The 13,182-nt window shown below is 45.0% G+C and overlaps 1 protein-coding gene across 15 annotated transcripts in view; it reads right to left on the reverse strand.

Annotated features, from left to right (window-relative positions):
• Positions 1–13,182, reverse strand: part of ARHGEF33 (Rho guanine nucleotide exchange factor 33) — a 127,119-nt gene that overhangs the window by 44,529 nt on the left and 69,408 nt on the right. For 5 of the 15 annotated variants that reach the window (XM_037733786.1, XM_037733785.1, XM_037733787.1 and 2 more), the window contains 2 exons: positions 12,365–13,178; positions 7,400–7,539 (listed from right to left, as the gene is read on the reverse strand). In XM_037733786.1, coding sequence (XP_037589714.1) covers positions 7,400–7,539; positions 12,365–13,178 — 954 coding nt within the window. The other 10 variants (XM_037733791.1, XM_037733793.1, XM_037733790.1 and 7 more) reach the window with 8 other exon arrangements.

Here is a 13,182-nt window from a genome sequence, read left to right on the forward strand (position 1 = left end):
TTGTTTTGCATTTGTAAAACAGTTGCTTCCTAGATCTGGAATACTTTTTACTCCCCTGAATTTCATGACTTAGGATATGTGTATCTAAGATTTGCACTGAACATAAAGAGAGTATCTTTCTAATGCTTTATGGGGACAATTGAGACAACTATATATGTCAGTGTAAGATACTGTATAATAACATCATAATAGGGGAACAAAAGCTCAGAAAATTTAAGAAATCCTGTTTTTGATTCAGTGAAGTAACAACTCCACAAATTACCAAGGCCCTTAAATTAAAAGGATGGAATTCATGGTTCTCAACCAAGATTACCAAGGACCTTCACTGAATTTGGTATTACATTACAAACTCTTGCTTCTGCTTGTTTTCATTTTTAAATCAAAGATTTATTGAAGCCAACCACACATATATGCTACATTTGGTAGAATGCAGAAATTCGTACAGTAATCAGATTGCAGAGATACTATAATCTCAACCACCACAAAAGAGACCAAAGCCAATCAATAGTCAACAACTCAGATCAGTCCATTTAAGTCCCCAGTCGAGGGTGCATTCTTCCTTTATCTTGGTTAAGCCACTTGGGTAATCCATTCCAGCTCTGTACCTTCTCCAGTTTTCTCATGTCAGAAGTCCCTGGAGGGAGGAGGCTTTCTGGAAATAATCTCTAAGCTAGACTGGGGCCCTTTGGCTAGCTTAAACTCTAACCTAGAATGGGTAAAACTAGTCCAGACACTCAGAACCAATATCAAAAAACCTCATGCAGGGTGTATGAAAGTGATGTTAGACATGAAGTTCTTTGTCCAAAGTTCCTATACAACTGATCAAGTTCTCCATATGCTGAGGCTGTCAGGTACACTTCCACTATCCACCAAAGAAGGGTCCAGGTCTCTGAGTCCTTGCACTATCATTGGTTTGCTACTCTTGTTATTAGATAAGTTAATGACTATCATTTACTGAATTAATGGGCAGAATTCAAACATCTCTTTACATTATTCAAGGAAAGAAGCTGGATCCACAATGACTAAAAACCCTTACGTCTGGAAGCCTAGTGACTGACTAGGTATTTTCACTTTGCACCCTGATAATCAATGTCACAGATGAAGCCATAGCCACCCGCCATGCTTTCTACTTTGGGTTTGTAAGGAGCACTTTTCCACTACATCCCAGTGCAGAGAAGAAAAACTATTCTCTCTCTCAACTCCCGTACATCTGGGTACTCATCAAGCAAGATATCTGAATGGGATGAGGTTCTCTTCCTTTTCAGGAACCCCCCTCCCGAGTTCTCCCTTGAAAGCTTCCACATGGCCCACCCTAAAACTCCAGGTCTTCTCTCATCTTTCATAGATCCCCCTACCTCCAGTTCAAATCATCCCTGATTAATGCAGTTGTACCCCAAATTTAGGAAGATGTATTTTTGACTATTCCATTCTTTCTCTATGTCTTCCAATATGCAGAAGACAAGGAATGCCTACAGTTTTGGGGGCAGGAAGTAGGGAGCAGGATTTGAATTGGGCTGCTATTTCTTCTTGTTCCCCACAGGACAGTTTCTCATCAGAAAGTCATTAGTCAAAACTTGAAATCTTCACCTGGTATTTCCCCTCTTGGCTACATCTGGTCTCTCCAAAACCCAATATGTCACACTTTGATGGTTCCAACATGCAACTGTTTAGTGTTTACCTGAAAATAGGAAAGCTTTGATGTCACCACCAGCCCCAAGGACCACAGAAATCTTCACCAGTTGCGTTCCCATTTCTGAAACAAATGCCAAAATCGCCCTGTCTAGTTTTCAAAGTCCACAAACTCAGCTTAAATTTTTTTAACTGCTCTTCTCACAAATTGTACCTTCCCTGTCTCCAGTGTCTGAATTTCTCTGAATTTCTTGATATTAATTAAACAGCTAAATTGCTCATCCTTTTCAAAATCCAGCAGTCTACTATAGCCATGACTAGAAGCTCATTTTCATCCTTGTAAAGATCATTTTAACTGACCTCTTTATAATGCTTACGTGTATACAGCCACCTGGACTCTTCCAAAGGTGTGACTGTTAGGCTCTGAAGTACTGCATACCTAAATTACTAGGAAATAACCTGTAGAACCAAGGAGAAAAAGCCAGATGATCTGCTTTTATTACCTTTCTCTATGAAACAGAAATGGCTTTTGAGCTCCTGGAGCCATTGCGGCTGACTGCAGGGCATATCTGAGCAGACATTAAAGGAACAGGTAGGCAAACACTTGCTGGGGAAGGGTACAGTGGCTGCCAGGACATACTGACACATAACCATCCAAGTATTTGATGGAAAGAAGAAAAGACAACAGACCTGTTGCTAACTTTCCTTTCACTCAAGGGTGACAAAGAAAATAGCAAATTGAATTGGTCAGACAAGGTCTAGATTTGCTATCAATAAACCTGGAAAGCTTGTTTGGAGCTGGGGATGGGAGTAGTTGAATCCAGTGCTGCAAAAACCTCTGACTTAAGAAGGCTTGGTTCTCTGATTGGAAAGACCATCTTCCTTGAAAGCTTTAGGAGACATGCATCTGTCTCAAGAAGTAAAGGGCAAGAAAACACCCATCCTGTCAGCCAGTCAGCCAGCCCCGGTAATCAAAGCAACAGCCTTGTGTGGCTCCACCTTTATTTCCACTCAGACAACACTTCAGATTTTAAATACAAAGGACAGCACCAATATCATGGAGGCAATCTGATTGATGCAGGAGGGTCTGTTCTATGAGAAAGGACAAGAGGACTAAGGGAATCCACTGGCCCTTTACCTAAGGAGAATCCCAAACAGCTGCAAGAGGACTGACAGCAATTAACCAACATGAGTTTGGAGCGCCCACAGCAAATGAGCATTTATTTAATGTATATTAGTTGAGTGCCTACTATGTGCTACGTATTACACCTCATATCAATAGTTAGGTTACCCTTACATTGATCTGTAAGCTCCTAATGGGCAGGAATTATTTCTCTTACATCTTTTGTGCTGGACAGAACCTAGTATATTGAAGACCCTTAATTGAATGGTTGATTTCAAATGGCTTATTGAGAAACATCTGTAATCAAGGTTAAGTAATCTAAAATATCTACCCCTTCAACTATCCCCTTTAAAGTTATATAGGAAATGAAATGGAGAATGAGAAAGAACCCCAAACTGAGTAAGAGTTGGAGAGGGACTTGAAATGAGCTTTAAGGAGACAGAGAATAGGTGAGATCAAGTTATCAATGGATTCTTTAGCAGCCCTGCTTTCTAGTACATGGTCTGTTCAACAGCTGAAGCTGGGCATATACAAAAACTGCTGGGAAGACACCAAAATAAGATGATTCACTGAGATGAAATGATTACATTCAGGGCCCTGTAGAAGTACTCTCTCTGTGTGTGATTAAGAAAATAGATGGTGATGGGATTGGTGGAGGGAGGGTGATGACAAGGAAGGAGACACTCTGACGCATGTAAATTTTAAAGCGCTAAAGAGGAAGTGGATGAGCAAGGAAGTAGAATTAATCATTTGGAAGCCATATTCTTTATCTTCTACTCCCCTGAAATCCGAGGATAAAAGAGAGAGTACCATCTACATGCCCTATTCCTAAGCTGTCTCATGTGATCCTCTTCCCCACTGCCACATCTGCCATCGACAACACTTGTTAAGTGGTGCAAGGTGTGTATATTAAGGTGACGTATAATTTGCCCCAGACTTCACAATAATCTAGGTTTAAGTCTTTGACAGCCTCTGTACAGATCTGTCTAGAAGGGGCCAGTTTGTTTTCCATCCTGCTCAAAGGCAAGGGAATAAGTTCCAGTCTAGCATCAGCCTACCACCGTAACTCTGTTCCCTCTAAGAATACTCATTTAAAATGTTTAAAATTATTTAACATTTCCAAACTTTAAGATATGTAACCTTTATTCTGATCAATTCTGGGTACCCTTCAGGGACATGTGACCTTGTATCTACCCAGGACAAATGTGCCTGAGATGGAAACAATCAGAAGGTCATTCTTTTCCCCAAATATTGTGGGCATTTTTCAGGATTTTTTTAATGATGTCAACTTGACTCTCCCTTTTGAATCCTTGTGGGTATGAGCCTTCGGCCCTCCCAGCCTCAGAGGGAAGAGAACCCTTTCTCAGGTTTTCTGTTGCATCTGGCTCCATGCCTAGCTTCATCCCGAAGCAGCATTCTGGGTGTGTGGGGCCACCAGCCAAACAAGCCCCTATGGAACAAAAAGTGTATCAGTGTAGACAGGAATGAGCCTCCAGAGGGCTGTGGGGGAGGAAGGCAGTGAGCCCCAGACATGACACAAGTGGCTTTGCTGGCACTGGCCCATGTGAACCTGTGAGGCCAGGCTCTGCAATGGTTCCAGTACTCAGGATTGGCCACTTCTTAAAGTCCCAGGGCTTGCTGCCAGCCTGACCTCCTGACATGCAAAAGGAGAATGGGCTGAATGTCTCTTCTGGTTCCTTCCTATGCCTGTCCACAGGCCTGACTTCAGAGTGCAAGTTCCTGTGTAATGGCTGGGACTATGTCTTTCATGATTCCTATACAAGTGTCTTGCATAGTGCGTGCATATAAGATTGAATGCTTAATTGATGAGAAGAATGGTGTGTTCTCATTAAGTTAAAAGCCACTGCCCTTCCTGTGCTACACTGGGGCCTCCCTGACCTTCCTCTCTACTTTATAATGGAGCAGACTTTCTATCGTCCTCACATGAAAACACTCAGAAAATGCTACTTAAGCTGCCTCTTCAACCCATGCAAAGTCTCCAGGGCGCCCACTGCAGCACCCCAAGCACCTGATGGTACTTGGGTGCTTGTATCCTAGGCCAGATCTAAAAAGCCAGGAAAGCCTGCCAGACGGTCACCTGTGTGGCTCCACCTTTACTTCCACTCAGACAACACTTCAGACTTTAAATACAAAGGACAGCACCAGTATTGGTGGCGACAATGTGATTGATGCAGGAGGGACTGATCTATAAGAAAGGACAAGAGGACTAAGGGAATCCCAAACAGCCCCAAGAGGACTGATAGCAATTAACCAACATGAACTTGGAGAACCCATAGCAAGTCCTCTGCATTGTACCAAGGTCGGTGGGGAGTTACAAAAAGATAAAACCTGGTCTTCTACATGCTAGGGCTTTAAAATTGTAAGTCCCAAAGCTTCATTAATTTCTTGTTTCAGGTGATAAAAAGATGTGATTACCCAGATTGAACTACAACAAAGACAAACTACAGATAAAGTAAATCCCCACACTAGAAAGGACGCTGGTGATTTCTTAAACAATCTCCCATTTGGTGCAGGGATCACTTTCATAGCATCCCTGACCACAGACCTCTCATGAACCCATTCCCTCACGATGTAGCCAGCTTCAGTTCCAGGCAGCTGCATTTTTAGGAAATTCTTCCTCTTAGCCACTGCTCCTAGTTCTGCCCTCTGAATCCAGAGAGGATAAATACCCTCCCTCTGCCTCATGTCACTGGCAAAACATTTTCTTACATCTCTCTGACAAATAGGAATTGTAAAGGAACCAGTGGTGGATCTATTGCTCATTGCTTTCCAACAGACAGCACCCAGTCATTACAAATGACAGTGGGCAAAAAGTGGCTGTTTTGGGAATACTTTGGTTTAAAAAAAAAAAAAAAGATAGGCTCAAGCTGTGCCCTTAGGATTTTGGAGTCCTTAGAAGGATTCAGGAGTCTGGCTGGGCACGGTGCCTCACACCTGTAATCCCAACACTTTGGGAGGCCAAGGCAGGTGAGTCACTTGAGGTCAGGAGTTCAAGACCACCCTGGCCAACATGGTAAAACCCCGTCTCTGCAAAAAATACAAAAACAAAACAAAACAAAAGTAGCCAGGGGTGGTGGCAGGTGCCTGTAATCCCAGCTACTCGGGAGGCTGGGGCAGGAGACTAGCCTGAACCTGGGAGGCAGAGGCTGCAGTGAGCTGCGATTGTGCCATTGCACTCCAGCCTAGGCAGCAGAGCAAGACTCCATCTCAAGAAGGATTCAAGAGTCTAAATCCCAAGGGTGGACTGGAGAGGTATCTGTTTCCAGGTTCTCCCAACCCTGTCAACTTGGCAGATGTTGGCGCTGGGTCAAGATAGATCTATGATTCTAGAAAGAGGAATACAATTCGTAACTCTTCAAACCGTGAGTAAGATGGGTTGAGGATCCAGCAACAGCATGCAAGCACGCACTGGGTTCCTTGGCAAAACTGAGAGGGAATGCTGGGCTCTGGCTAAGTGTAGACCTGTTGCTCTTTCTTCCTCTTCCTCCTTCTCCAGTAACAACAGGTACCACTAATCTTAGTACCACCCTCCCCACAGGAGAACAATTACAATTAGACAAACCAGCAAAAACAAAGTCCTCACTTCAGGGCTGCCCCCAATTCCTCCATTAAGACCACAATCTAAATCAGCCAGTGACCTCAACCTTCAAGGAAAAGGTGATTTCCCTGTGCTTCCTCACTCATCAGCAGCTCTCCAAAGGCAGCAATAATGCCTCTGTTTAACTTTTCCATCCACTAAAATATGAAGACTTGTTACTTAAAACTGACTCTAAGAGCATCCTGCACCAAGAGTAACTAAGCAGCAGGGAAAATCTTTCTAGGGCAGAGGGAGGGAGGTCTGAGCCAGTGCAGACTGAAACAGTAGTCTCTCAGGCAGGCAGTGGCTGGACTGGCAAATCCCTCTATGGTCAAATGCTAATGCTCACCTCTCTCTTCCTTATATTTTATGCTGGGGTTTGGCCACTGCCTCCCAGACTGTAAGACAGTGCTGACCAAAATGCCTGGTGGGTGATGTTTTACACAACAATGATGACTTAGAATCTCAGAAGGACCACAGGAGGAAAATGCCTTGTTTTTCCTCCTATGGAATACAGAAACTACATTAAAGTGATTTCTAACTAGGGCCACGCCAAATCCACTCATTCAGGGAAAGCACTAACAGAAGTCCCAATAAACATGAATCAGCACCCAGGATGACAATAGGTCCCTAAATGCAGAAGTGCTGAGATCCCATAGAAAACTTTCCACAGATGGGGAGATCTGATGGAGCACCCATGACACCCAACCCCAGTAGTGGATCCTACTCCTCCCAGTCTAAAGGGGCTTGTCACCAGCTTGTTTCTCAAGGGAACCACCTCTGCCCACTCCTCTCGGGACACGCGACTTTGGGAACAAGGAAGGAGGGATAAAAGAAGAGGCAGGGCAGAGAGCTGAGTTTGCTTCTACTCTGGGAGATTAAAATGAGAAACAGCTTCACCCCGCAGGAATCATGGCTACTGGGTACAGGCACTGTACTTGAAGCAGTTGTGGGAGACCAGGCTACTTGATACTTATTATTGTTAAAACCTCAAGATTTAGCCCAAAGGGAAATGAGTTACAATGCTGTCTTGTCTAAGGGCTACTCACTTCTTTTTAAAGAGCTTGCGGAAGGAGCTGCGAAAGCCCCCTTTCTGGTCTTGCCTGGGATTCTGATCGCTGAAAGATGTTTGTTCACTTTCTCTTTCTTCTTTGGGACAGAATCTGGTAGTATCTTCTAAATGCATCTCCTGGAAACAAAAAAAGAGGTGTTTTTTTTTTTTTACTCCTTTCCAACGTTATTATGGATCCTGACTATGGGCAACTTTGCAATGTTGTCACTTTCCTCTCCCATGCCAAAAGACTACCAGTAGGCACCCAATCCCAACTAAAGCAAACCTAGGCTAATGAAGAAACCAGTAGGTGAAAAGAGGATAATTTTCTGTTGAGTGTAGTATCTTCTACGTATCAAGGCAAATAGTCTAATGTAATATAACAATAATTAAAGGAAATAAATTTAGTTAATGTTTAAAAAGTGAATAAATTAAATTTTTATTTTGGCATCAACACTCTGGTGCTGGAAAACCAGTAGCAGTCCCCTCATATCTCCAGGTGTTTCTCTTTCTACAAAATAAGGATGTTCCTTATTTGTAATGCTAAAGTCATGTTCCTAACTCTCCATTTTAGACAAAAACGAAGGAAGGCATTTTTGAGAAGTCAGACCTGTTTAGAAGTATAAATGTCAGCTAATATTTCCAACCTGCAAATACACCTGTAATACAGTTTTTTCAATTCTTAACCCATGCTATTTGGAGTATAAAGTAAAATAAGTTAAAAATAAGGCTGTATCTTTTGTGAACTCTCTAGTTTCTTTTTAAATGTGAGATGTGCTAAATAGAAGTGCATGTATATTTATATGCAAACAAGTCATATATGCACTTATATACATGTTTCTATTCCATATGAACAAAGTGTTTACCTTGGGGTGACTGTAATTTAAAAGCAACCTAAAACTAGCTGCTGAATTTTGAAAAACCTTTAGAGAAGCCAAGAAGTCAAAGCAAAAACCACAACAATGATGCCCTCAAAGTTTAATGATTAGATGGGTGACTGCTTGCTGACAGAGAAACAAAGTGTGAGGATGGATTTTTTTCCCAGGAAACATATGGGTCTGACTTTCAGAAGTGGGGGTCACAGATATAGAAACTGAGATTCTACTGAGATTCCTAACTAAACCATGGAGATCGACATGCAGTGTTTCTTAAAGTATGGTCCTGTGACTACAGGATCAGCTCGGGCCTTTATTTAAAATGTAGCTTCCTGAGTCCCGTCCTAGACTTTCTGAATCAGAATCCTTGCAGTTAGACCTAGTTAATCCTTATGCACACTTAGATTTGAAAACGAATGATTTTAGGGAGGGGTCCTCAACTCCCAGTACCAGTCTGTCACCTCTTAGGAACTGGGCCACACAGCAGGAGGTGAGCAGTGGGGTGGGCGAGCCAGCGAAGCTTCGTCTGTATTTACAGCTGCTCTCCATTGCCTGCATTACTGCCTGAGCTCCACCTTCTGGCAGATCGGCAGTGGCATTAGATTTTCACAGGTGCACAAACCCTATTGTGAAATGCACATGCAAGGGATCTAGGCTGCATGCTCCTTAGGAGAATCTAATGCCTGATGATCTGAGGTGGAGCTGAGGCAGTGATGCTAATGCTGGCGAGTGGCTGCAAATACAGATTAACATTAGCAGAGAGGTTTGACTGCACAGAGACCATAATAAATCAATTGCTTGCAGACTCATATCAAAACCCTATCAGTGAGTGGCAAGTGACAATTAAGTTGCATCTGGTGGCAGGCTTTATAGTGGCAAGTGAGTTGATGTACTTCAATGGTACAGTTACATCTGGTGACCTTAAAAGTAGTTTTGAGACCATTTCAAATCTCCATATGTTCTGGACTAAAGTCAAGGAAGAATATCCTCAGATTGCCATGAAGCACTGAAAAACCTGCTTCCATTTCCAACATCCTATCTTTGCGAAACGGAGTTTTCTGTAGTGACAGCAACCAAAATGAGATTACAGAGTAGACTGGACATAAGTGACACACTTCGGGTGTCACTATCTCCCATCATCCCCAGATGGGACCATCAAGTTGCAGGAAAACAAAGTCAGGGTTCCCACTGATCCTACATTATTGTGAGTTGTATAATTATTTCATTATATATTAGAAAGTAATAATAATAAAGTACACAATAAATCTAATGCACTGGAATCATCCCCAAACCACCTCCCCAACCCCAGCCTGTGGAAAAATTATCTTCCCCAAAACCGGTCCCTGGTGCTGAAAAGGTTGGGGACAAGTGACTTAAGGCATGCTTCTGCCCACCTACACTTAATGTTTATATGAATCACCTGGGAATGATCCCAAATTCTGATTCAGTAGGTCTGGAGTGCAAATCCTGCATTTATAACACGTTCCAGGCAATGCATTTACTACTGCCCCCAAGGACCACATTTTGAGAAACGGGCTTTTAGAGACTATTTAGGGACTAAATCTATTAATGATTTAAGGAAAATCTTTCTGTGAAATCATGATCTCAATAGAATTTCATACTTTACAAAGCCCACTCAAAAACTGTATCTTATTTGGCCTGATCCTCACAGCAACCCTGTGAGGTAGGTTGTCTTTATTTTGAGACAACTGGAGGCAGAGAGAAGCCAACTGACTTGTCCAAAAGCACACAGTTACTGGGCAGCAGAGCCAGGAGTAGAACCTAGAGCTCCTGACAGAGACAGAACACTAAAGACTAGGCCTTAACTGGCTCTTCTGGGCAGGGTGAAAGATATACAGAGCACTTAAAGGGATGAAACACGAGGAGTTTTGCACATCTCAAAAGCAGAGTTGACACCTTTAAGGATAGAGCTTTTGGGGGTTCATCTTTTGCAACTAAAACCCCATTGCACCACCACCTCCAACACACACAAACAGGCAGATATACAGACATGCACACATGCACATCCATGCCCATGCACACATATATACCCACATGGCCTCTGCCCACCTGCGCTCTGCATGCCACCTCTCTCTAGGACTCCAAACAACTAGGGCCTTTTAAGTTTTGGAAAGAAAAATGTGTCCAAAACCAGAAATAAGTAATGGGAACTTGGTGTGCTTGAAAATTTTAATGATATTGCTAGAGAAAACGCATTTTTAACTGAATTCCATTTGAAATTTTCTTGGCATCTCATCCTGAACTGACTTGACTCATGTCTTACTCTGTTAGGAGATGAAACCTGCTGTCCGGTGTGTGCGATTAACCGTTCCTAATACATCGTTCGTTGTTATTTGGTATGTCTGGTAAAAGCCACAACTATATTATTCATTGTTTGCTTCTCAAATATATTCACTGTTATTTCTGATTAATCGTTTTTACCTTGCAATTGCTGAACTCCAAATTTTTCACAAACCAACTAGAAAAGGACATTTTTATTACATATGAAATAAAAGTGCTTTACAGTACAAACTATGCTAATTATACGGTTTTATATGTGAACCTCTGCTCATCCCAAGTCACACTGACTTGGCACTACGATTTCCATCTTACTTCCTTTTCTATAAACTTCTAAGCTTGTCACATGTCTAAGATTGATTTCTCCAAGAAATTCTGCCTAATCAAATTTTACAAAGCTTGGAGTTGAAAATCAGAGCTAGGGAAAATCTAACAACTCCAGGAAACCTCAGCAACGTTAGCTGAGCACACTATTAGGTGTTTTTGTCCTCTGCAGGGACCAGACACAGACTCTGACTGCTGTAGTGCAGGTGGGCAGCAACCTCCATGGCTCTTCCTGTTCCTCTGGCCTAATTTCCACCACTCTGACCTGGCACGGTATGCCAAGGAAAAGGCATCACCCTGCTTCTGTTATGCTTCCCTGCCTCACTCTTCCCCTAGCCAACTTCTAGGCAGCTTTTACAATCTCATTCAGACGTTCAACTTATCTAGGAGGCCTTCTGTGACCACCATGACCCCAAAGGTTTTAAATATCCCTCCCATGTGTTCCCATAGTTTATTACATAATTCTGTGTTTCTGTGTCTCCTTTCTGTACTAAGCCAGTGGTCCTGAAGGATAGAGACTTGTTTGTTTCAGCAATTAGCAAAGAGCCTGGTACAAGACAAGCATTCAGTGTTTGCTGAAAAATTAATGAATGAAAAAAGTCAGTGATCATCAATCTGTTCCCATTCGAAAATGAGAATAGTTGGAACAGAAGGGTGGTCGCACAGGTCAGAGCTATCATGTTACCTACTCTCTGCTTAAATAGATCAGAGCAATTATTTGCTCAGAAACTATTAGCACTTCATGCATAAGTATTTAAAGACCTCTTTAAATGACTTCCAGGCTTGCAGACACCACAGTGAGACATCAAAATATCAAACACCTGCAGATAGCCTGCAGGCAGTGGGGCTGGCCATCCGAATACCTCAACATTCACTGAGGCCAAAGAAGGTGTTTTTATTTTGCGATGTCCCTGTCCCAATGGAGTTTGCAAATTAATATGACACTTTTTTCCAGTCAAAAGGGAAAGCAAGCAGAAATAGAGGTGGCTTTGCAGCACACTGCGCAGCGACTCTACTCTGAGCTAGGGCAACTTGCCTCCTCTCTAGCTACAAGCAACACACTGGCCCGGGATCTGCGTGCTCTGAAAAAAGTGCAACTCTTCACCTAAGCAGGAAGAGTCCCCATAACGCCCTAAGTGTGTGTGTGATAAATCAGAGATAAAGAATCGCGGGCTTCTCTGCTATCTCTGCCGTCCCTCGTATACCATATGAGGCATGCTCTTTGGGTCCTGGTACTGGAGAACACGCGCGGCCACTCCCCTTCCAGGGCCACCGAGGCAGCCTACAGCTCGCGGGGTGCGCGCCTCCCCCGGCTCTCCCTCCGCCTCCGCCCCCCGGGCGCGCTCCCGAGCTCCTAGCCTGGCCCGGCCCCCCCGCCCCTCCACACTAGGAGAACTCGGGCTGCTTCCTGCAGATCTAGGCCTCGGGCCGCCGACGCTGTGGGTTTCGGTTCGGTGTTACTTTACCCTCCTTACTTCCAAATAGGTCTGTTTTTCGCTTTGGGACCTCTGTTGGGGGAAGAAAGTCCGGGGCGCGCCGCGGGCGGCGACAGCTGCGGCGGCCGGGCCGTGCGGCTGTGCGGCGCGCTCAGCCTTGATGGGCGCGCGGCCGCCGCTGCTGCTGCGCGTGCTGTAGAGGCGCGGGGCCACGCCGTCGGCGGGCGGCGCACGCGGGAACTCCTTGAGCGAGCGGCTCAGCGGCTTGGCCTTGCCGTGCGCCTGCGCCTGCGCCGCCGCCTCCAGCTTGTAGGCGCCGCTGCTGCCCGCCGGCGACGTGGCGCTCTTGGGTAGCGGCTGCAGCGGGTGCTCCGGCCGCTCGGCCTCCATGGCGAAGCTGACGGGCCGCAGGAAGCAGATGTCCAGGCTGGACTCAGAGGAGGCGGGCGAGCAGTTCTCGAAGAGGGCCGGGGCCTGGAACGGCTCCTCGTCGTAGGGCGCAGGGAGCGCGAAGATCTCGCCGCCGTACTCGAACTCCTCGTAGGCGGCGGGCACGAAGCCGCGGGCATCGGGCAGGAGCTCGGCCGGGGCGCGCAGGGAGCGCTCCACGTTGCCCAGCGGCTCGGCCGGAGAGGGGTCGAAGTCCATCTCCGGGATGGCCTGCAGGGGCCCGGCCAACGCCTTCACGTCCTGCTCCGCCGCGCAGAACTGCGTGGGCGCCAGGAGGCTCTCGGGCCGCTCGTGCTTCCTGCCCTCCAGCTCCCAGTCACTGGGCTTCCCGGGCTGCATGCTCTCCATCAGGCTTTGCTGCTGTTGGCTTTTCTTCACTGGGGGCATCAGATGTCTTT

Source organism: Cebus imitator, unplaced genomic scaffold, assembly GCF_001604975.1.
Source record: "Cebus imitator isolate Cc_AM_T3 unplaced genomic scaffold, Cebus_imitator-1.0 Scaffold547, whole genome shotgun sequence".
NCBI classification, from domain to species: Eukaryota; Metazoa; Chordata; class Mammalia; order Primates; family Cebidae; genus Cebus; species Cebus imitator.